Here is a 24745-nt window from a genome sequence, read left to right on the forward strand (position 1 = left end):
GACTTTATTTACTGGATCTCATCCATGGGACCTAGTCATCATTGTGCAAGAAAACTAAGCAACCACACAGAAGGGCCAGTTTACAAACACCACTCATATGCACAGATATTCTCCTTTTCCATTTTTAATATATATTTTCCACAAACATAAAGATAATTTGAAAGAGTATTGAAGTAAGCATTTATATAACAATCACCTTTTATCATTAGTAAATGTTTGTGTGTATATGTTGTGGTAGAAACATATGTGAGTTAGTTTCATGCATCATGATATTTCACTCCTAAATTATATCAGCATACATATTCTAAAAGTCAAGCATTGTATTCTTACCATACCTAAGTAAATGAAGAGTCTTAAAATATTGTGTGGTCTATTCCACAATCACATTTCTCCAAATGTCCCCATGTTTACTTGTTCCTTTTTTTTTTTTTTCAAAATAGAATCTAATCAACAGTGGCATCAAAATGTCATGTCTTTAGTCTTTTTTTTTTTTAAGATTTATTTTATTTATTTATTTATTTATTTATACAAGCACTGGGTACAGTCAGAAGTGCGGGAGGGTGAGAGAATTCACCAGAGCCAGAGCGGGGAGCAGAGCAGGCAGAAGGACCAAAGTACACTGCTGAGGGGAGCAGCGGGTGGCAGGGGAGGTCTGCGCGCCAAGCGGGACCCTCCTCCGGTGGCCAGGGAGCAGCCAGGGATCGAACCGGCGCTGCAGAGGCTGCGGGCAGCTTCGCAACCCAGCTCTCAACCGCTGCACCACTGGGGGACGCCCATGTCTTTAGTCTTTTAATCTGAAATTAGTTTGCCACTATTCCTTTTTTTCCCATGACATTAATTTTTTTGTGAATAAACCAGAGTACTTTTCCTAGAAGTCATATTCTGTTAGTTTGATTGTTTCCCTGGAAAGTTTTTTAACTTTTCCCTCATCCTTCATATTTCCTCTAAACTGGAAAATTAGGCTTAAAGCTTTCTCATGAAATTCAGGCTAATCTGTTGGGTAATATCAGGAGTAAATAGCATCACCATGCCATTGTTAGTGACCTTAAGCCAGATGGCCTTGTTAAGGTGGTGACTGCCTCATTTCTATTGAATAGTGCATTCATTCTCTGTGTAATTAGCAAGTAACTGATGGAGTGACAGCATCATGTTGGCATCATTTTAATATCCTGTTTGCTTGTTGGGGAACAATCTGTCACCTAATGGTTATTGCATCTGCATGATTCTTTTGTAAGTAGATCTTCAGTATTTTCTCCTGATGTGAATACATCAGTGTAATTGTATTAAAAAAATCACTAAACAGGGCCTCCCCGGTAGCGCAGCGGTTGAGCGCTGGGTTGCGAAGCTGCCTGCAGCCTCTGCAGAGCCGGTTCGATCCCCGGCTGCTCCCCGGCCACCGGAGGAGGGTCCCACATGGCGCGCAGACCTCTCCTGCCGCCCGCTGCTCCCCTCAGCAGTGTACTTCAGTCCTTCTGTCTGCTTTGCTCCCCGCTCAGCCCTGGTGAACTCTCTCACCCTCCCACGCTTCTGACTGTACCCAGTGCTTGTATAAATAAATAAATAAATCTTTAAAAAAAAAATCACTAAACATTTACAGAATGCGTCAAGCTTAAGAAAGACATAAACCCAATAGGAAAAAGAAACTTGTAGGAACTGGAATCAACAAAGGGAGTTAAAAACTTATCAGAGAAGCTATACCTCAAAGCTTCAGTGATGAAAGAATGCATTATGTTCTCAAAATAGAACAAATAAGGACTTTTGGCAAACAAATATTTGAAAGAAAGAAAAAAAACCCACTTCATAAACCAGAGGATAAAATTGAAGCTATTTCCTAAAAATTAGTACAAACAGACATCCAGATAGAAAATGGGAGAATGGGAACATTGAATAAATGAGCAGACTAGCTGTTGTGCAGTGGAGATGAGGGGGAGCTTAGTTAGATCATTTAACCATTTGGAGCCATGTACAGGGTTTTGGGGTGTTTTTTTTTTTTTTTCATCTTTCTTTTTCAGCATGTTAAATTCCTGCTCTTACTCCTTAACAATATGAGTGAACCTATTAAACCTTAGATCTTCACACTGGACACCACTAAAAGTAGAATCCCAGGCCTGTAAGTTTGCTTGTTTATGAATGTTCTCCACTCACACTTGCCCTCCTTCCTCACCCCCAATTCTCTCTCCCACCCTCAGCCCCAAGTGTACTGTAAATTCTAGGCTTTATAATAACAACCTCTATTTTTTACAAGTTTCTCTATGGTTATGGCTGAAAAGCATCTTGCAATCAGAGGAGCTGGTAATTTTTTCTTTTTTTATCACAACTGGTAAGAATCAAATAAAATAAAGAATAAAATAAAAATTATTGTTATCATTATTGTTGTGTATTTTTTTTTTCTAGTTTTTAGATGCATTGGAATTATCTCAGAGTCCTATGTTGTTGCAGCTGATGACAGACATTCTTTGTCGGGAACAGCAACATATTATGGAAGAATTATTTCAATCCACTTTCAAAAAGATTGCCAGAAAGTAAGTTATTCTATTCTGGGTTTCTAAAAACTATTCATTTTTTTTTTTCTGTGGGAAATTATCTTTTCTGTGTCAAAGAAATTGAGTGGCAGTAGTACTCAACACTTGAAACTAATTTTTTCTTTGAAGTTAAAAAAAACCCCTCTTATCATGAATGTTGTAAACATACTCAGAACTAAAGGTAAAACTATAAATGAGTCTCCAGATTGAATAGGTATCAGCATTTCCCCTGCTTCATCAACCCATTTAGTCTTTTTTGCTCTTGTTGTTATTAATGGTAATTGAAAGCAAATACCTGACACCATGTCCTTTTATCTCTACTTCCAAATATATATCAAAATATTGTATTTTCTTAGCTAAGGTATCACTATTAACTGCCTGAAATAGTTATTCCACATTCAGATTTCACCAGTAATATTGAATGCTCAGATTTCTCCAGTAGACTGTTGGATTATTTTAATTCTGATATAAACCAAAGTCCTCACATGACAATTCTCTGTTGTCTTTTAAGTCTGTCTTCATCTAAACAGTCTCCTCACCTTTATGTTTTCTTGCGTTGTTGAATCCTGGGCACTTAGTTGTCCTAGATAGTCTTACATTTTGGATTTATGTGATTTTTACTTCTTTTCATTTAGCTTATTCATCCAACCTGTACATGTAAAATTAAGTATAAAGCATGACTATTTTCAGGGTCAGGCCTGGGCACAATTACTTAGTGGTGGATGCTTTATGCCATATGTTCATACATAGTGTCTGATGGTCCCAGTTTACTGATGCTAAGCTTGAACAGCCATCTTCCTGTAGCCTATTCCTAATGGTTTTAATATCCATTTGTGATTTTACCCCTAGATCAGTTATTTTATAATGATTTACAAATGGTCATTTGAAAAATTCTTTTAAATTTGGTAGCTAGACATATACTGTATCAAAGAATTTGCCCACATTATTAGAGCTCTTTTGTTACATGAATTAGTTTTAGAATTTTAGTAAAATATGGTGGAAAAGGTGGGACAAATTTGATTATTAGATTTTTTAAAATATTTTTTGAGGTAGTGTTGGTTTATAACACAGCATATGTTTTAGGAGTATAGGTTCACATGTCTATAAATATATTGCCACATCACCCCCCCCCCCCCGCAAAAGTATCCGTAATTTTCCACTGTAGTCCACTGGACGTCCTCCCCAATCTGCTGCTGTCCCTCCTGCCACCTCTAGTCACCTCAGTTCTGCAGTCAAATTTCTAGGGTTGGTTTTGGCACATTTTGTTTATTCGATAGCTTTGTTTTCTTAAATTCCACATGTGTGAAATCATCTGGTATTTGTATTTCTTCTTCTGGCTTATTTCACTTAGCACAGTCCCCTCCAGTTCCATCCATGTTGTCATAAATTTCAAGTTGCATTTTTTTTCCAGCTGAGTAATAGTCCATTGTGTATATATAGCACATCTTTATTTTATTTACTCATCTGTCACTGGGCACATAGATTGATCATTGATTTTTTTAAAGTAACTGCTTGATACCATGGCTACTACTTCTAATTGTGGCCAGTACGTTTTAATTTAATTATTTTTTGGTTTTCATAAAGAAGAGTTTGGAAGGTTCGCTTATTTAATTTTATTTTTATTTTTTATTGAGATAACATTGTTCTACCAAACTGTATGTGATTCAAAGGAATAAGATCACACCTCCTCAGAATGTAGACGAACCAAATAAGGGATTTGGGAAAAAATTATATTTTCTTAGCATCTAGACATTTAGAGTGGGATCAAAACAAGGGTGGGAAGAGCACAAGGGACATGGGTGAATTGGTGGTGGGAATTTCACGGGACTATATCCAAGATGAGGAGGCATACATTGTACAAAAATGAAGAATGATGTTAAAAATACGCACACACACACACATGAAAAGATCATACCTCCTTAGATATATGTCAGCATACCACATCCACCATCAAGGCACACTTAGCCTACCACCATAATCCATTGTGTTCTCTCCCCTTTCTGTCATGCCCCCTCTTTCTTCCCATATTGTAGCCTCAATTCCACAGTCATATTTATAGGATTTGTTATTATTTGGTTTTTATTTGCTCCTTTGTTTTGTTTCTCTGTGTTCCACTTATGAGTGAAACTACCACAAATTTGTCTTTCTACTTCTGACATTTTATTTTCTGTTATCCCCTCCAGTTCAGTCCATGTTGTTGTAAATGGCAAGAGTTCATCTCTTTTTATACTTGAGTAGTATTCCATTGTGTATATATGCCACAATTCTCTAATACACTTCTCCTTGGGCACCTGGAATGTTTCCATAACTTGGCTGTTGTAAATAGGACTGCAGTGAACATAAGACCACTAATATCCCTTTGAATTCAGGTTTTGCATTCTTCATTTAGATACCTAAGAGTGTAATTGCTAGATTGAATGGTAGATCTTTTTTTCATATTTTGAAAAACCTCCACATTGTTTTCCGTAGGGACTAGACTAGTCTACATTGCCACCAACAATGTATTAGTGTTCTTTAACATCTTGCCAACACTTGTTTTCTAGTGTTTTTGACATGAGTCATTCTCAACAGGTGTGAGGTAGTATCTCTAGAGGTTTCGATTTGTGTTACTGTGATGATAAATGATGATGAGATTTTTTTTCTTGTACCTACTGGCCATCTATATGTCTTCTTTGGAGAAGTGTCTATTAGCTCTTCTGCCCATTTTTTGATTTTTTTTGTTTCTGTTTTGCTGAGTTGTTTGAGTTCTTTCTATATCTAGGATATCAGCTCTTTGTCAGATCTATGATGTGCAGATAGTCAAAAAGTTTTTTTTTTGTTTTACATGTAGTATATTGCTTTGAAGCTTTCAGTTTGATGCAGTCCTATTTGTTTATGCTTCTGTTTCTCTTGTCCTTCATTTTTATTTTAAGTGAGCATTTGTTATATTGAACATGTAAATAACTCATTTTTATTTACATATTTTACACTTCATAAAATTGAACTACTTGAAGTATAGAATTAAATAATTTTTAGTAACTTTACTGAGCAGTGCAACTATCATTATAGAATAATTTCATTCTCCTGATAAAATCCTCCCTGAACACTTAGAAATTATCAGTTAACTCTTATTGCCAGCCCCAGTCCATTCAGGTCTTTATAAATTTGCCATTTCTGGATGTAGCATGAATCAATAGTTAATTATATTTTCTTAGCATCTAAAAATGCTATAATTAACCAATGGTAGAACATTTCATATAACAATAGCAGAATACACATTCTCTTTGATTGTACACGGATATTCTTCAGGACAGACCATTTACGAGGCTCTGAAAAATGTCTCAGCTGGGCCTCCCTGGTGGCACAGGGGTTAAAGACAGCACTACACAAGCTATTGCCAGCCACTGCGGCACAAGTTCGATCCCCAGCTGGCCAGGGAGCTAACCCACATAGTGCAGTAGACCTCACCTGCCACACCCGCTGCTCCCCTCAGCAGTATATTTCAGTAGATCTGCCTTTTCTACTCTCCACTTGCAGGTGAATCATCTCACTCCCCGCACCTCTGGCTTACACCTCAATTCTTGTATGCATAAATATTTTTTTTGGGAAAAAAAAAACTCAATAAATTTAAAAGATTTGAAATTATGCAAAATATATTCTTTGACCACAGTAAAGTTAAATTAGAAATCAATAACGAAAGGCAATTTGTGCAATTCAAAAATATATTTAAATAATCAGGTAATTAGATAACACATTTTTAAGTAACCCTTGGGTTGAAGAAGAAAGGGAAATGAGGGAATTGAAATGGTATTTTGATCTGGATAAAATGAGAATAAAGCATATCCAAATGTCTGAGATGCAGTGAAACCTTGCTTAGAGGGAAATGTTTCTTTTAAATGTCTTTATTAATAAATTAAAATGTTTCTAAGTCAGTAATCTAAACTTTTACCTTAAAATCTAGAGAAGGAAAATTAAACTGAAGGAAAGCAGAAGGAAGGGAATACTAAAGATTAGCATGAAAAAAGATACGAGAAAAATGTTAGAGAAAAATTCGTAAAACCAAAAATTGGATTTTTTTAAAAGATAAGTGAGAGTGGCAAGCTCTTAAATAATCCAGGAATGTAAGAAAAGGCACTGTTCACAATAAGTAGGAATAAAATAGAAAACATTACCACTGGCTTCTCAGAAATTAAAAAGAGTGTAAGAGAATATTGTTGCAATGTTATACCAACAAATTCAGCAACTTCACTGAAATGGACAAATTCCTATAATGTTACAAGTTATAAAAACTTACTCAAGAGTAAATATCTATCTCTTACACAAATTAATTGAATTATTTAAAATATTACCATACATGGTGGAAGATTATTGGAGCAATGGTGGTAGGGAGGGATGAATGTATACATTTGTAGAGATTTGAAACTGTAACCCCTAGAGCAGTACAAAGATGTAATTTACCTCAATATACATAACTGTGGGAGGGGTAGAAAGGGAATGCCTGTTAAAATAAATAAAAATGTATCTGTTAGAGATCTGAAGTGCAAGGAAAATGTGGCTACAACTGAGGGAAAGATGTGTTTATTTTGTAATATGAGGCTGTTCTTTAATTTGTGTTCCTGAGCTTCTTGCAAAATAGTGATTCATTTATTTAATTGAAAATATTTATTTATATATATTTTACATCGTTTCCATTTTTTTTTTTTTACAATGTTTAATGTTGCTTTCTTTTCTCAGGTGTAGTCCCCATCGAATTTCCACCACCACTTCACCTATGCACTATCACCATAATCCCTTGTGCTCTTCCATAATCCCTTGTGCTCTTTCCCTCTTTTTGATCCCTCTGCCTCCCCTGTAGAATAGCTCTGGTTTATTGTTGTCTGTTTATTTTTTTGTTATGTTTCTTCTTATTATTTTATTCCCTGATGCCTTATTTGGTTCCCCTATATTCCTCCTATAAGTGAAACCATCCAATAGTTTTCTTAATTTTTTAAAATATTTAAAAATTTTTTTTTATATTTTTTATTTTTATACAATGTATGCATTTTCATCTTAGTTATAGTCCCCGTAAAATTCCCACCATCCTGTTTTGACCCTACTCCTCCCCCCCCCCCCCCGTATTGTGTCTCTGGTTATAGTTGTCTGTTGATTTTGATTCTTACTTTGTTATAATTTGTCTTTTTCCTGATCCCTTATTTAGGTTTTGTAAATTCCAGCTATGAGTGAGACCGTCTGGTATTTTTCTTTTTCTTTTTGGTTTATTTCACTGAGCATGATCCCTTCCAACTCCATCCATGTTGCTGCAAATGGCATGAGTTTATCTTTTTTGATTGCCGAGTAATATTCCATTGTGTATATATACCACATCTTCTTGATCCAGTCATCTATTTTTGGGCCTCTATTTTGGGTTGTTTCCATAGCTCAGCTATTGTAAATAGTGCTGCTGTAAACATAGGGGTGCAAGTGGCCTTTTGAATTAATGTTTTTGTGTCCTTTGGGTAAATACGAATATTTTTCTTTTTCCTTCCGACTTATTTCACTGAGCATAATCCCTTCTAGCTCCAGCCATGTTGCTGCAAATGGCATGAGTTTATCTTTTTTGATTGCTGAATAGTATTCCATTGTGTATATGTACCACATCTTCTTGATCCAGTCTTTTATTTTTGGGCATTTGGGTTGTTTCCAACTCTTACCGATTATAAATAGTGCTGCCATAAACATGTGGGTACAGGTATTTTTTTTTAAACAAAGATTTATTTTTATTTATACAAGAACTGAGGTACAGATCAGAGGCGTGGGAGGGTGAGAGGATTCACCAGAGACAGAGCAGGGAGCAAAACAGGCAGATAGACCAAAGACATTGCTGAGGGGAGCAGCAGGTGAGGCAGGAGAGGTCTGCCACACCATGTTTCTCCCTGGCCGGCCGGGAATTGAATCAGCACTGCAGAGGCTCCGCACAGCTTCACAGCATGGCGCTCAACCTGCTGAGCCACTGAAGAAGCCCCAGGTATTTTTTTGAATTAGTGTTTTTGTATCCTTTGGGTAGATCCCTAGGAGTTGAATTGTTGGGTCATATAGTAGCTCCATTTTTAGTCATCTGAGGAACCTCCAAACAGCTTTCCACAGTGGCTGGAACAGTTTACATTTCCAACAGCAATGTAGGAAAGTTCCTTTTTCACAACATCCTCGCTAACATTTGTTGTTGCTAGTTTTTTTTTAATATGTGCCATTCTGACTGGTGTAATTTGGTGTCTCATTGTGGTTTTGATTTGCATTTCCCTTATTATGAGGGATGTTGAACATTTTTTCATATAATTGTTGGCCAGTTGCATTTCCTCTTTGGAAAAGTATCTTTTCATTTTTTCTGCCCATTTTTTGACTGGAATGTTTACTTTGTTTTTGTTGAGTTGTGTGAGTTCTTTGTATATCATTATGATCAGTCCCTTATCAGTTGTATGGAGTGCAAAAATTTTCTCCAATCAGTATGCTGTCTCTTTGTTTTGGGTAGTGTCTCTTTTGCTGTAAAGAAGCTTTTTAGTTTGATGTAATCCCAGCTGTTTATCTTTTCCTTCATTTTCGTTATTGGGGGATGAGTCTTTAAAGATGTTACTGATGTATGTCCTGTAGTGTTTTATCTATATTTTCTTCTATATTGTGTAATGGTTTCAGGTCTTATATTCATCTCTTCTATCCATTTTGAGTAGATTTTTGTGCATGGTGTGAGAGGTACTGGCATAGTTTCATTCTTTTGTTTATGATGGTCCAGTTTTCCCAGCACCATTTATTAAACAAACTATTCTTGTTCCATTGCAAGTTCTTTGCTTTTCTGTCATATATGTGTGGCTTTATTTCTGAGCTTTTTTTTTTTTTTTTTTTTTGGTTACATTGGTCTGTGTGTCTGTTTTTGTTACAGTACCACACTTGTTTTAATTATAATGGCTTTGTAGTATAGTTTGAAGTCTAGGAGTATGATACCTCCATTTTCCTTTGTTTTTTTCAGGAGAGCTTTGGCTATTTGAGTTTTTTGTGGCTCCATAAGAATTTCATCAATATTTGTTCTATTTCTTTGAAGAAGGTCATTGAGACTTTTATTTGAATAGTGTTGAATCTGTAAGTTGATTTTGGTAGGATGGACATTTTAATAATGTTGATTCTTCCAATCCAGAGCAAGGGATGTCTTTCCATCTCTTTGTATCTTTTTCTAGTTCTTTGAACAGTTTTATAATTTTCTTTGTAGTGGTCCTTCACCTCTTTTGTTAGGTTTATTCCCAAGTATTTGATTGTTTTTTCCAATTGTGAAAGGGATAGTTTTATTGATTTCTTCTTCAGACTGATTTTTTTTGTAAATAGGAAGGCTATGGATTTTTGGGTGTTGATTTTGTATCCTGCTACTTTACTAAACTGGTTGATTGTTTTGATTAGTTTTTTTGTGGCGTTTTTAGGGTTTTCTATGTATATTATCGTATCATCTGCCATTAGTGATAGTTTTGCGTTTTCTTTCCATATTCAGATTCCTTGTATGTCTTTCTCTTATTTTATTGCTCTGGCTAGGACTTCCAGTATTATATTGAAAAGCAGTAGTGAGACTGGATATCCTTGTCTTGTTGTTGACCGTTAAGGGAATGGCTTTCAGCTTTTCATGTTCAGAATAATATTGGATTTGGCTTTTTGTATATGGCTTTTATCATGTATGTTCCTTCTATCCTGAGAATTTCAGTGGCCTTCATCATAAATGGATGTTGAACATTATTGAATGCTTTCTCTGCATCTATTGAAATGATCGTATTTTTTTTATTTTTCTTTTTGTTGATGTGTTGCATTACATTTATTGATTTTCGGATGTTGAACCATCCTGTATCCCTAGGATTTCTCCCACTTTATTGTGGTATATTATCCATTTGATGCATTGTTGGATTCTGTTGGTGAGATTTTTGTTGAGGATATTTGTATCAATGTTCGTTAGAGAGATTGGCCTTTAGTTTTGGTGTTTTTTGTGTTGTCTTGGTTTGGTTTTGGTATTAGTGTAATGTTGGCTTTGTGGACGTATTTGGTAGCTTTCCTTCTTTTCAGTTTTTTGAAATAGTTTGTGTAGGATAGGCACTAATTAATTCATTGCTGTATATTTGGTACTCTGGTCCTAGGCTTTTGTTTTGGGGGAGGGTTTTGATAATCGTTTCAATTTCACTGCTTGTAATTGGTCTGTTTAAATATTCTATTTCTTCTTTATCTAGCTTTGGATGATTATATTGTTCTAGGAATTTGTCCATCTCTTCTAAATTGTTGAACTTGTTTGAATATTAATGTTCATAGTAATCTCTGATTTATTCTTTTGATTTCTACTGAGTCTGTTGTAATTTCTCCTCTTTCATTTATGACCCTATTTATTTGTGCTTTTTCCCTTATTTTATGTGTGAGCCTGGCTAGAGGGTTGTCTATTTTGTTTATTTTTTCAAAAACCAACTTTTGGTTTCATTGATCTTTTGGATTGTTTTTTCAATTTCTATTTCATTTATTTCTGCTTTCGTTTTTATTATTTTTCTTCTACTGGTTTTTTTTTTTTGGTGTTGTTCTTTTTCTAGTTTTTTGAGAAGGAGATTAGATTGTTTCTTTGATTTCTTTCTTGTTTCTTGATGTGAGCCTTTATTGCTATATACTTTCCTCTTATTACTGCTTGTGCTGCATCCCATATGTTATGACAATTGGTGTCTTCACTGTCATTCAACTCAAAGTAATTTTTAATTTATTCTTTGATCTCCTCTTTAATCCAATGGTCTTCCAGTGGTGTGTATTTCAATCTCCGTGATGTGGGAGGGTTTCTTGTCTTATTTTCATGGTTTATTTCTAGTTTGATGCTTTATCATCAGAGAAGTTAGTTGGAATGATTTTGATCTTAATGTATCTGTTGATGTTTATCTTTTGGCCCAATATGTGATCGATTTTGGAGAATGTTCCATGCTCACTTGAGAAGAATGTGTACTCAAGATTTTTTGGGTGCAGTGTCCTATAGATGTCTGTTAAGCCAATGAGGTCTAGGTCTTTAGGGCTCTAGTGTCTTTTTTTATCTTTTTTCTCATTGATTTATCCATTGGCGAGAGTGTATACTACTATGTGTATATTTTCTCTAATACCTGTTTTCAGAACAGGTAATTATTGTCTCATACATTTTGGTGTTTCTTCATTTTGTGAGTATATTTTGATGAATGTTATATCTTCTTGATGTATTTTCACCTTGCTCATAATGTAGTGACCATCTTCCTTCTTTTTACCTTTTTTAGTTTGAAGTGTATTTCATCTTATGCAAGTATAGCTATTTCTGCCTACTTTTTTTGTCCATTTGCTTGTAGGATTGTTTTTCAACCTTTTACTTTGAGTCTATGTTTATCTTCATTGTTCAATGTGTTTCTTGTAGACAGCAAATAGTTATTTTGTTTTTTAATCCAGCCTGCTACTTTGTGTCTTTTTATTAATGAGTATAGTCCATTTACATTCAGAGTTAATATTGATATGTTGATAACTGTATTTACCATTTTGTTTGTTTTTTTGTGGCTTTATTCCTTGTCATATTCTGATTTATTTATTCCTCTGTTGGTTTTGGCTTTAGCACTTCTTGTAGTATTTTTTGGAGTGGGAGTTTAGTCGTAATGAATTTCTATAGATTATGTTTGTCTTAGAAGGCCCTTATTTTTTTCTTCATCAAGGAAGAAGAGTTTTGCAGGGTAAAGTATTCTTGGTTTTCATGTTGTCTTTGAGTTTGTTGAATATTCCCCTCCATTCTCTTCTTGCTCATAGTGTATATTCTCAGAAGTCCAATGTCAACCTGATTGGTTTCCTTTTTAGCTTAACTGTTTCTTCTCCCTTGTCAGCTGTATTATTTTTTCCTTGTCTTGGACTCTTGAAAGCTTTCCTGTTATGTGTCTTACTGTGGTTTTCCTTTCATTGTGGTTATTTGATGGTCTTCTCGCTTTTTGTATGATGTCTATTTTCATCTGCTTCTTCGTGGTTGGAAAGTTCTCCTCCATTATCTCCTTGAATAGATTCGCTCTTTTTTTTTTTTTTTTTTTTTGGCTCTCCTCACCTTCTGGGATTCCTATTAACTCTCATATTTCTTTTCTTCACAGTGTCAGATAATTCTCAAAGTATTTCTTCATTCTTTTTCCATCGTACTTCTCTTTCCTTTTCTTTTTTTGGTTCCTTTTATTTCTGTATTTTTGATAGTATACTGATTCATTCTTTCATTTCATCAATTCTGTTTTAATTGCTTTTCCTTGAGTTCTTTAGCTCCTTCATTAATCTTTTTGTCTCCTGCATTTCTTTCATTTACTTTTTTAGGGACTTAATTTCATCAGTTCATTACTTATTTTTCTCATTTTATTCCATTCCTTTTCATCTTCTTTATGTTTTTTAATCATGATAATTTTAAATTCCCTATGTGGCAGGTAGAGAAATTCTTCTCAACAGGTCACAGTTGTTGAGTTCTTGTTGCTGATTTTCATTTTATCATGTACACTTCCCCTAAGGGCTTGCTTGATTATTTGTATTTTTCCTTTTCCCTGTTGTTTGTTTTTAATTTGTTCTATGCGATGGGACACTGTGCTGCTGGTATTGGTGGGTATCTCTTTGGAGTGCTCCTTATGGGATGTTGGGAACTGGTAGCCAGAATGAGACAAGCACTCTTATGCCAAAATTCTCTTAGGGTAGTGATGCTGTGGGTATGCTAGTGGGTGCTGTCATTGACGATCTCTCCTCTGTTCCACAAGGGGATTTTGGGCCCCTCGCTTCATTTGTGGAGTTGTCCTTTCCTCAGTTCCCAAAGGGGATTGTTGGGTTCCTGTCTTCCAATAGTGTCGCAGGGTCTGTGCTTTCCTAGTGTGGTGCCTGCAGTTAACTTTGATGGCGGATCCCGTGTCCCAGTTCTACTCACTCCAAAGCTCAGGCATGTGCCAGAGGCCTGCAGGAGCTTTGATCTGTGTGCACTTCCCTACTGATCCGCATTTCAGGACCCTCCCTCTTTCTTATCCACAGGGTGGTTGTGTGTGGGGGGGTCCCTGAATAACCCCAGTGGTGCAGGTACTGTGCTTTCCTGTTGTCCACAATTTATCTTAGCGGCAGACCCATGCCCCATTTCAACTTGGTTGCTAAGCTCAGGCAGGTGGGCACTGGAGGCCTGCAGCAGCTTTGCTCAGTGTGCACTTCCCTGCTAAGCCTCTCAGATCCAGAGGGTGATTCATATTTCATTTATTTAATACTTTTATGTGGTTCTTATAAGCAACTGTACTTCTTCCTCGGTAAATAAGCCACGTGGGACATGGTCACAGATAATATGTTGATTTACCTTTTATTTTAACTTGCAGGATAAAGCAATAAGCCATTTTATTTCATGATAGCCACCTAAATAAACACTGAAAATTTGAACAAGGTAGGGAAAGATATTCCCATAAAGAAAAGCTTCAATTCAGATCAGTTCACTAATCAGTTTTTATCAAATATTTGAAGACAAAATAATACTAAAACTTTATTCATAAATGGAGGAGGAAGTACCACTTTCCACCTCATTCTGTGGGGGGCAGCATCACTCAGATACCAAAACCAGACAGAGAAATCACCAGAAAACTTTAGATCAATACTTATAATGACTAGAAGCACAAAAATACTAAAAAAAAATTAAGAAAACTAAATCCAACATGTTAAAAGTAAACAGTATAAACAATTGGGATTTGTCCTAGGAATGCAAATCTGGTTTAACATCTCGTATCAAAATTATATACCATGTTGATAGGCCAGAAATATCATTGTCATATTGAAATATCAGAAATCATATTATCATTTCAGTTGATGCAGAAATATTTTTAACAGTTCCAACATCCATTCACGATAAAACTTGTAAAAGGTTATCTTTAAAAAAAAATACCCAACACTATTTAATAGTAAAAGACTGAATGCTTTACTTTCAAATTTAGGAAAAAAGCATAGTCCTCTCCCTTTTCCTTTTTAAAATGAAACAGGCCAGAAAAATAAATATAAGGCAACCAAATTGGAAAGAAATAAAATTGTCTTTATTCACAGATGGTATGATGTAGAAAATCTTGATGTGCTAATTAAAACTAATAATTTTGCAAATTTATAGTATACAAAGTTAATATTAATTCAATTTATTTGTATATATGAGCAGTGAACATTTGAAAGTGGGTAGGCATATCATACCATGTATAATAGCATCAAAAAGTATAAAATACTTAGGAATAATTTTTAGAAAAGACATGTAAGACTTGCATACTAGAAATTATAATCCATTGCTAAAGAAAATTAAAGAATTAAAGATCTAAGTAAATGGAGAGAAAATCCATGCTTCTGACTTGAGACAATTCAATATTGTTAACATGGCAGTTCTATACAAGTTAGTTCATAGATTTAATCCACTCTGTAAAATTCCAGCAAGCTTTATGTGTGTATGTGCAGGAATTGATGGGCAGTTCCTTGTACTTGTATCGAAATGGAAAACTTCCTTAATAGATAATACAAATTTTGAAAATAAACAGTTGGAGGACTTTGCGTATCCCAATCAAAAGAATTACTATAAAGTTACAGTTATATCTGTGAAAGTTAGTTTTTTTTATTTTTTTCATTTCAGAACTTTTAAAATCAAACAAATTAAGTTTCATTCAATTTTAGTTTTTTTTTAATGATTTATTTATTTATGCATACAAGAACTGGGGGTAGGCCAGAGGTGCAGGGGATTAGATGGATTCACCAGAGACAGAATGGTGAGCAAAACAGGCAGATCTACTGTGATTCACTGCTGAGGGGAGCAGGGGACAAGACTAGAGAGGTCTGCTGTGCCATGTGGATAAGCTCCCTGGCCTGGGATTGTACTCTGAACTATGTGCTGCAGTGGCTGCAGATTGCTTCATAGTGCTGAGACTTAACCCCTTGCACCACCAGGGAGGCCCCATAGTTTTGTGGGGTTTTTTTTTTTTTTCAGTTTTTATTTTTAAGACTCATTTATTTATGCATACAAGAATTGGCCTAGTTTTTTTTTTTTTTTTTTCCCAGCGTTCAAATTGTACTGTCTGTGGCCAGTTGGAATCCTTGCAAGCTGACTCGTACATTTCTTTGATATCATTCCATTCGTTGTTAATGTCTTTTAATTGCTATTGGCTCAACAATCTCAGACTCATCTTTACCTGGAGTTAGCTATTTTCCCAATGGCCCTGGTTCTTTCTTTAGTGGGGAATCATATTTAAAATGTGGGTTCTAGGTCAGCTAATTGCATTGTGTTGTATTGCTGTTATACCACTTCAGTTGACACTGCTAAGGGATAGGTTTTATTTTTTAAAGGAAAAGGAAAAAACATTCATAATGATATTCTCCCTTCAAATTTGATATTACGGAGTTTTTATTTAACCTGTTTTCTATTTTGTCCTCTTATGCTATAGCTCTTACTCTTACAGTGTTGTTTTCAATAATATTCCATCATTACTTAATTGCTTTATTTTATAATATGCATAAAATGCTTCCAAAAATAGCAGTATTAGTATTACTACTAAAAATAATGACAGTTGGATAATGTTTAACATTTTCATTTTAGTTATACTTTACCTAGAAAATACTCTCTGAGGGATATACAGTCAAATTTTATGTTCCAAAACTATGTTACAGTTTTTTTCAAAGTGTGTATATTACACTAGTTGGATATGTTTGTGTGAATTAATTTTCAGATTTTAGACATTGTTTCTGTTTTTCTTTTGACTTAACCTTGTTTTGGAATATGTAAAATATTTACATGAATTGAAATTCTTAAGTATATAGTGAGCCAATATTAAAGAATCTTGCATCTATCTCTGTCCCTTCTCTAGTACATTGTCTGCTTCTTCACCTTCCTTTTTTCCCACTTCACATCTTCTAAGATCATTCCAATTTAGAGATCTTTCTCATTCCTTTTTTTTTTAATTAACAACTATAATTCAGTGTTTGGAAGTATCGTAGTATTTTGAAGCAAGTTTCTGTAGATTCTTGGGTTCAATTTTTTTGCTTAAAAAAGACCACGAAAAAAAAGATCAGCATCATTTATGAATGCTGATGGAAGATTATTAGCAAATGGACTCCAATACTACATTAAGAAAATAATCAAATTATAATCAAATGTGTCTTAGGATGTTATATCAGAAATGTAAAAATCAGTCAATACTGGAAAATCTGTTGTATTATTCACCATATTAATGGATCTAAGGAATATGTATTATAGTGTTCATAGGTGTTGAAGAAGCCTTTGAGAAAACTCAAAATTCTTCCCATAATCTGTGGGTTTATTTCTGGGTTTTCTATTTAGCTCCATTGGTCCATGTGTCTGTTCTGGTTCCAATACCATGCAGTTTTGATTATTATGGCTTTGTAGTATAGTTTGAAATCTGAGAGCGTGATGCCTCTATTCCCTTCTTTTTTTTTTTCTGGAGAGTTTTGGCTATTTGGGGTTTTTGGTGGCTCCATACGAATTTCATCAGTATTTTTTCTATTTCTTTGAAGAATAACATTGAAATTTTAATTGGAATAGCATTGAATCTGTAGATTGCTTTTAGTAGGATGGCCATTTTGATAAGGTTAATTCTTCCGATCCATGAGCAGGGGATGTCTTTCCATTTGTTTGTGTCTACTTCTATTTCTTTTAACAGTGTTTTATAGTTTTCTTTGTATAGGTCCTTTACTTCTTTTGTTAGGTTTATTCCCAAGTATTTGTTGTTTTTTTTTTTTTGTTCAATAATAAAAGGAATGGTTTTCTTGATTAATTCTTCTTCAAATTCATTGTTTGTGTATAGGAAGGCTGCTGATTTTTGTGTGTTGATTTTGTATCCTACCAGTTTACTAAACTGTTTAATCTGTATATTTTTATGAGTAAACTAGAGCATATGTTTCTATATTTTCATTTGCATTTATTTTTCAGTGAACTATTAGCCCATTTTTAAAATTAAAATTTTGCTCTTTCTCTTTTACTTCTCTTACTTCTTTCAGCGTCCTATAGGAGTTGAATACTTTAGGGCTGGAAGCTATGTGCATCTTTCTACTGTGCTTAGTAGCAGAAAGCTCCTCATGAGAATTTATATCTGGTATAGTGCCAAAATGAGTATTGCAAAAGCCCATGTTATCTATATTCTGCAACCTTGAAACCTTGTGACTAAATTACTACCTTCTGATTACATGTTTTTGCCCTTGTTCTTAAGTAACTTCAGAGCATTAGGGCTATAGGGCTCGAAGTGATTTTAATGGGTGAGGAAACTCTTCTGTATTCTTAATTTTTAGCTTTATAGACAATACTTTACACGTGACCATTCAAATATATTGTTTCCAAGATGACAAAATGAAGGGCCAGATGGATGTTTTTCTGTATAGGAACTAGGAATGATAGTTCATTATTTCCTAGTGTCTAGAAAAGAGCATTATTCATCATTTTGGAAATGTGATCATCTGTAGGCCTAAGATTCTTTCAGAATCTTCCAGATGTTCTCTAAACAAGATGAGATTTTAAAGTAAGTAAAAAAAAAGTTCTTCCTAATGTCCAGGTTTGGATTTAGAGATTTCTGCATATGAGTGAAATAATCTGGTTTATGTACAAATGAATTTCATGTTTTTTTATAGTCGGTCTTTAATGTTATTTTTCAAATTTTTATCATTGGTGTTTATGCTGCCTCTTTTATGGTAGGCACTCATAAAATGTTTATTCAAGGAATGAAGGCTCATATTATTTCCTTTTTTTCCTTAGGAGTTCATGTGCCACACAATTAGACCTTCTGGAAAGTGTGTACAGAATGTTCAGGAGGGATGACCTGCTTTCAAATATCACCCGCCAAGCATTTGTAGATCGTTGTCTTCTCACTCTGTTGTGGCACTGTAGCCTGAACGCTTTGAGAGAATTTTTTGGCAAAATTGTGGTGAATGCCATTGATGAGTTGAAGTCCAGATTTTTAAAGGTATTTTACATCTATTGTTAAATTAAATATTAATAAGAATTGACAGGTCTTTTTGACCAATGAGAAACTATCATGTGTTTAGTCCAGTGCTCTCTATTGCTGAAGGAAGGTTATGTCTACATTTTATCACAGCCTATGGGTACATTTGTTTCCTGAGGCTGCTATAATGAATTAGCAAAATTATGCCTTGGAACAACATACATTTATTCTCTTACAGGTCTGTAGGCCATAAATGAGATCAGTTTTACTGGACTGAAATTAAAGTATTGCCATGGCCGCCCATGTTCTAGAGGCTTTAGGAGAAAATCTATTCCTTGCCTCCTAGCTTGTGGCTGCATCTCTCTCTGACCAGTGTTTCTGTGGTCACATTGCTGCTTCTTCTGTCTACTCCAGCTCCCTCTCATGAGCTTATATGACTCCATTTATGACTCACTTGGATAAACTACCCATCCCAGGATCCTTAATTTAATGTTATATGTATGATTTTTTTTTTTAAAGATTTATTTATTTATTTATTTATTTATACAGGCACTGGGTATAGTCAGAAGCACGGGAGGGTTAGAGAATTCACCAGAGCCAGAGCAGGGAGCAGAGCAGGCAGAGTGACGAAATACACTGCTGAGGGGAGCAGGGGGCACGGCAGAGAGGTCTGTCACGCCATGTGGGACCCTCACCGGCGGCTGGGGATCAAACCCGTGCTGCAGAGGCTGCAGGCAGCTTCGTAGCTCAGTGCTCAACCTCTGCACCACCAGGGGAGGCCCGATTTTTTTGGTCATATACGGTAATACTTGCAGATTCTAGGGGTTGGAACATGGATATCTTTTAGACACTATTATTTAGACTAATACAATCTGCCTGCCCTTAAATGTTTCCACTTGCAAAATATATTTTAACCCCATTTTAGCATCCCCCCAAATCTAAACTCATTATGGCATCAACTTTTAGTTCCAAATTCTCACCTAAGTATCATTAGCTCAGAAGTCCCAGATCTCTTCATATAAATTAGATATGGGTGGAATTCTGGTATTTTCATCTTGGAGCAAAATTCTCTCCATTTCTGGATCTCTAAAACTAGAAAAATTATCTAGTTCCAATTATCTAGTTCCAAAATATAGTTGTGAGACAGGTATATGATGGCAATAAAAGATACTCCTATTTCAAAACAGAGACTATAGAAGAAATTAGTGTTCCAAAGAAATTTTAACCTCTAGCCAGGCAAATTCCACTGTTTTGATGCCTGAGAGTTTATCTAGTTATTCCACTTTCTGGACCCAGGACTACTGTAGGAGTAATTTTTCTTTTTTCTTGAAGGGTAGCATGTGTTTTCAATTGAGTCATTTTATCAGTCTTGTGTGCCTATAGAGTTTTGGGACTACAAAGGTTTTATTTTTAATTCACCTTGTCTCTGTCCCTTTCAGTCAAAGCTGGTAGTATGTCTTATGGTAAAACATTCTCAAAAACCTTATGACTTGCCTATGTATGTCTTGGAGATCTACTCCATTAAATCAGAGTCTGTCACAAATATTTTGGGGATAATTCCATCTGTATTTCTAATTTCTGCTGAAATGGTTAAGGGCATCCATGAGTCACATGCTTAATTTCTTCAGGACTAGCTAAACATTGCCCAACCACACTGTTGATCTCTCCAGAGCACACTTTCCTAATAGTGAATTTCCTATGTTAGCATCTTTTACAATTTGGAGAGACTGTCAATTTCCCCAGTCATCAAGTTCCTGGTTTCTTTTGCTTAACAGTTCTTAAGTTCAATTTATTTCTTGTACCTCACATTTTGCAATAAGTAGCAAAGAAGTAACCAGGCAGTACCTTCAACATATTTGCTTATAAATCTTATTTTGGCTCATTGTTCAGGCACATAGTTTATAAGTTCTGCTTTCTACACAACTAATTGTAGGACAAAATTCTACTAAGTTTTCTGCCAATATCTAACAAGAATCTCCTTTCCTCCAGTTTCAAAATATATCTTCCTTACTTCCTTCTGAGACTTCTCTGGCAACTACTTTAAAATCCATATTTTTATTAAAATATATTTACGGTGATGGAGATGTTCTTCAAGACAATACTGACTTTCTCTCCCATGTTCCTCACTTCCTCCTAAGCCCTCACCAGCACTGCCTTTAATGTTGATATTTCCCCAAATTTCTTTAAGTAAATGCAAGCCTTTCTGTCATCCTTTGCAGTTATCTATTGGCCTCCTTCCATCATCAAATTTCAAAGCCATTTTCATACTTTTGGCATTTGTTACAGTTCTTAATACAAAAATGTGTATTAGTTTTCTGAATCTGATGTAACAAAGTTTGAAGGCTTAAAACAACAGAAATTTATTCTCTCACAACTTTGGAGACTAGAAGTACAAAATTAGTTTCGATGGACTGAAATCAAGATCTTACTGGTGCCATATTTGCCTCAGCATCTCTGAGGATTCATATCTCTCCTCTTTCAGCTTCTGGCTACTGATGGCATTTCCATAACTTGGTATTACATCATTCTATTCTCTCTGCCTCTGTCATCACATTGCCTTTTCCTGTCTATCAAATCTCCTACGACCCTTTCATAAGGTTACATGTGCTTTCATTTAGGGCCTACATGAATAATCCAGAATTATTATTCTCAAGATCCTTAATTACATATGCAAAGTCCTTTTTTGCCTTATAAGGATACATTCACATGTTCCAGGGATTGAAATGTAGATATATTTGAAAGGTTGGGGACACAGGAGACACTTACCCTCTCACAGAATGATGTTCAGAAATATTATAAATATTTAAATGTAACAGTGTGGGGTTTTTTTTTAGTTTTTATTTTAATTTTGGGAGTTACATTTTTGCTCTTTCATTTGTGTACAGCAAATGGAACATTGCTAATGCAGACTTCAGCATTATTGAAAATTTTGTTTTTTAACATACTGAATTTCATCTGTTATTTTCATGACTTCAATGAGATTTGTGCAAAAATCACATACTCTTAACTCCCTATTTTGGACATCAGGTGTTATTTGCTGGACACATCAATACTTAGATCCACATTCTAGACCCTAGACAAATGGGCTATCTCTTATTTTTTTTTTTTAAAGATTTATTTATTTATTTATACAAGCACTGGGTACAGTCAGAAGCATGGGAGGGTGAGAGAATTCACCAGAGCCAGAGCGGGGAGCAGAGCAGGCAGATGGACCGAAGTATCCTGCTGAGGGGAGCAGCGGGCAGCAGGAGAGGTTTGCGCGCCATGTGGGACCCTCGCCCTATGGCCTGGGATCAAGCTGGCGCTGCAGAGGCTGCGGGAAGCTTCACAACCCAGCGCTCAACCGCTGCGCCACCGGGGAGGCCCTGGGCTATCTCTTATTAAAGTGATTTGGCAACTATGTTAAAAATATTTTCTATATGAAGGTCATTGAATATTAAATTTGCTATCAACAATAAAATATTTTTCATATTTGATAAGACCAAAGACAATCATTTGTACTTTTTCTTAGCTAAGTGAATCTACCTTTGATACTCAAATCACCAAGAAGATGGGCTATTATAAGATGCTAGAGGTGATATATTCTCGTCTTCCAAAAGATGAAGTTCACTCTAAGGAATCTAAAATTAATCAAGTTTTCCATGGCTCAAGTGTTACAGAAGGAAGTGAACTTACAAAGACACTTATTAAGTAAGATTTTTGGTTAATTTGATATTTAACTTGTTAATATTTTGATACTTACATTTTATGCATATTTTATATTTTATGCATGTATAAAATGTGAATGTTTATGTTTATTTAAATACTGAATTTTTATGTTTTTCTTTTTTTTTCTTATGTAAAAATTACTTAGATGAACTTAGAATGTTATTGGGTCATTTTATCTTATAGTTATATTTTGTAAAGAATAAAATTCTTTTCTTGTTAACTGTTTTTTTACTATTTTCTTCATATTAGCTTAATGTATTTTTAGTGGTATGATTTACAGTAAGAAGGTGCTTAGTGTACTTAGCTTTTTCTGACTGCCATTGGAAATTAAAGGAGTATTAAATATTTGTAAGCAGATGTTTTATAAGACATAAAGGAATCAAATACATTTTCCATAAAACTAGTCTTCTAATGAAGTTCCTTCATAGTAAATATTGAATACAGGCATTGCTGTGTTTCATTTTGCATCTCCATAGCAAACTTATTACTTTCCTCTTACCCTAATTCTTGTTTTACGTCATCAGCAGATGATCTCACTACCTACATTATTTACATAAACAAAAGACTTCGGAGTCACATTTGTTCTTTTTCCATCTCCCTCCATCTTCCACACACAACCTGTCAGTCTTCAGCTTGGGCAGATTTTATCTCCTTGGTGCTCCAGAAATCAGCACCTTATTTTGTTACCCTCATTATAGCCTGTTGTGACCCATTGCATTGGTCCCCTGCACAGTTAATCTCTTTTCTCCCAAGTTTGTCTCTCTCAGTTCTGTTTACACTGCTGTCAGAATGATAACACATCTGTAATAGGAACATGACTGTTTCTCCTTGCCTAAAACCCTTCAAAGGAAACTCATCTTCAGTAACAGGGTTGGCAAACCTTTCCTATATACTATTTTTAACTTTTGTGGCCAGATGGGCTCTGTTGCAACTACTCCATGATTGTGTTCTGAGAAAACTATATTGAATAACAGATGACCACTGGGAGACATGGTTTGGGGGACCCTATTCTACAGAGTGAAGCCAGGTGCTTCATTATAGCAGGCAGACTGTCTAGGAATATCCCCTACCCATCTTTCACTGCCTGCCACTGCTGCTTCCCACATCATCCTCTGAACACACCATGCATTTTATACTTAATTATAAGGGCTCCTTTCTGCTTGTAATGCTACAGACATTTTCCCTTTGGCTAACTTAAAATTCAAAATTAAGTTATTTTCTCTTAAAAACTTTGTTGGCTTCTTAGACTAGGCTACTGTCTTTCCCCTTTCCTTCCATCCCTATGTGTTTTCACTGTTGCTGTTACCACTGTGTGGTAGCATCCATAGATGCTGCTTTCCCTTAGAGCTGTGCATCGGTACAGTGACATGCTCCCCTTTCTATTCCCGTTGCCTAATCCTGTGCTAGGCACAAAGCTAATCCTCAGAGAAAACTCAATTGAGATCCCATTGTCTGGCATTGTTGGGTTTGAGTAATGATTTCCCTATTAGATGAATTAATTTTCAACCTGGATCTACTCTGCAGACTGTGCTATGATGCATTTACAGAGAACATGGCAGGTGAGACTCAGTTGCTGGAGAGGAGAAGACTTTACCACTGTGCTGCATACAACTGTGCCATTTCTGTTAGCTGCTGTGTCTTCAATGAATTAAAATTCTACCAAGGTTTTCTTTTTAGTGAAAAACCAGAAAAGGTAGGTCTAATCTCAAGGGTTCACTATTGCTGTCATTGTGCCATTTCAAAAGTTAGATTATGTCAGTTACAGTTATAATTTGTACCTTATAATACTGAAGATATGGTTCTTTTTTGTTCTGCATGTATTTATTTAAAACTAAAATGTTTCTCGATGAAAAATAAGTAGCATTAATTCTCTAGTAGTATCAGCAATAAACATCTCTGATATTCAGATATTTTTATGATTCTTTGGATTTACAGAACTTGTTTATTTTTGAAAATCTGATAGACCTGAAGCGCTGCTATACATTTCCTATAGAAGTTGAGGTAAGTGAATTTTTTTCAATGGTGTTACTAAGTTAAAAATACCAGATTTTTATAGAAAAAACATACTAAACATATCAAGTTTCTAATATTCAAGTCTACTTTGAACTACAAAAAATGGCAGTTTCACATCGTTCAACCTGAGATACAATCTCAGGTAAGTACAAAAACTCATTGTAACTCAATTTTTCCACCTCTTCACTTGTAAAGGAAAGAAAATTCCACAAAAGGAGCAGTTAGGACTTATCCTAAATGTTATTTTCTGAGTAAATTCCTCTGTCAATGAAATTGAGATATATACTCAATGACCCTGCGATCCTGCTTGGGTCATTTGACAGCTTAATGCAGATGTGTAGGCAAAAGTTACAGATATAGGTTTTCCCTGCTATCCAAAAGCAGAATATTCCTATTTGTTATGATTTAGTAGGTTATTTTTGGGATCTGGGAATGCTCAACAATTTTTCCATGTAAGTTAATGTTAATAGCATTCCCAGATTCCAAAAATAACCTACCATGTAAGAATGGTCTACTTTCAGATAGCTAGGGAAACTGGTAATTGGGAATCTCATTCTAGCAAATGTGATGAGCTTGATTTTAGCCAAG

At 35.1% G+C, this 24745-nt stretch overlaps 1 protein-coding gene across 2 annotated transcripts in view; it reads left to right on the forward strand.

Moving 5' to 3' along the window:
• PRKDC (protein kinase, DNA-activated, catalytic subunit) overlaps positions 1-24745 on the forward strand; it is a gene marked incomplete at both ends in the record, with an annotated part of 233410 nt that overhangs the window by 92541 nt on the left and 116124 nt on the right. For both annotated transcript variants that reach the window (XM_084229434.1, XM_084229435.1), the window contains 5 exons: positions 2395-2522; positions 18250-18457; positions 21948-22126; positions 23669-23837; positions 24080-24145. In XM_084229434.1, coding sequence (XP_084085560.1) covers positions 2395-2522; positions 18250-18457; positions 21948-22126; positions 23669-23837; positions 24080-24145 — 750 coding nt within the window. The remainder of the gene's footprint in view (positions 1-2394; positions 2523-18249; positions 18458-21947; positions 22127-23668; positions 23838-24079; positions 24146-24745) is intronic.

The sequence above is a fragment of the Talpa europaea genome, assembly GCF_964194135.1.
Source record: "Talpa europaea genome assembly, chromosome: 3".
Taxonomy (NCBI): Eukaryota; Metazoa; Chordata; class Mammalia; order Eulipotyphla; family Talpidae; genus Talpa; species Talpa europaea.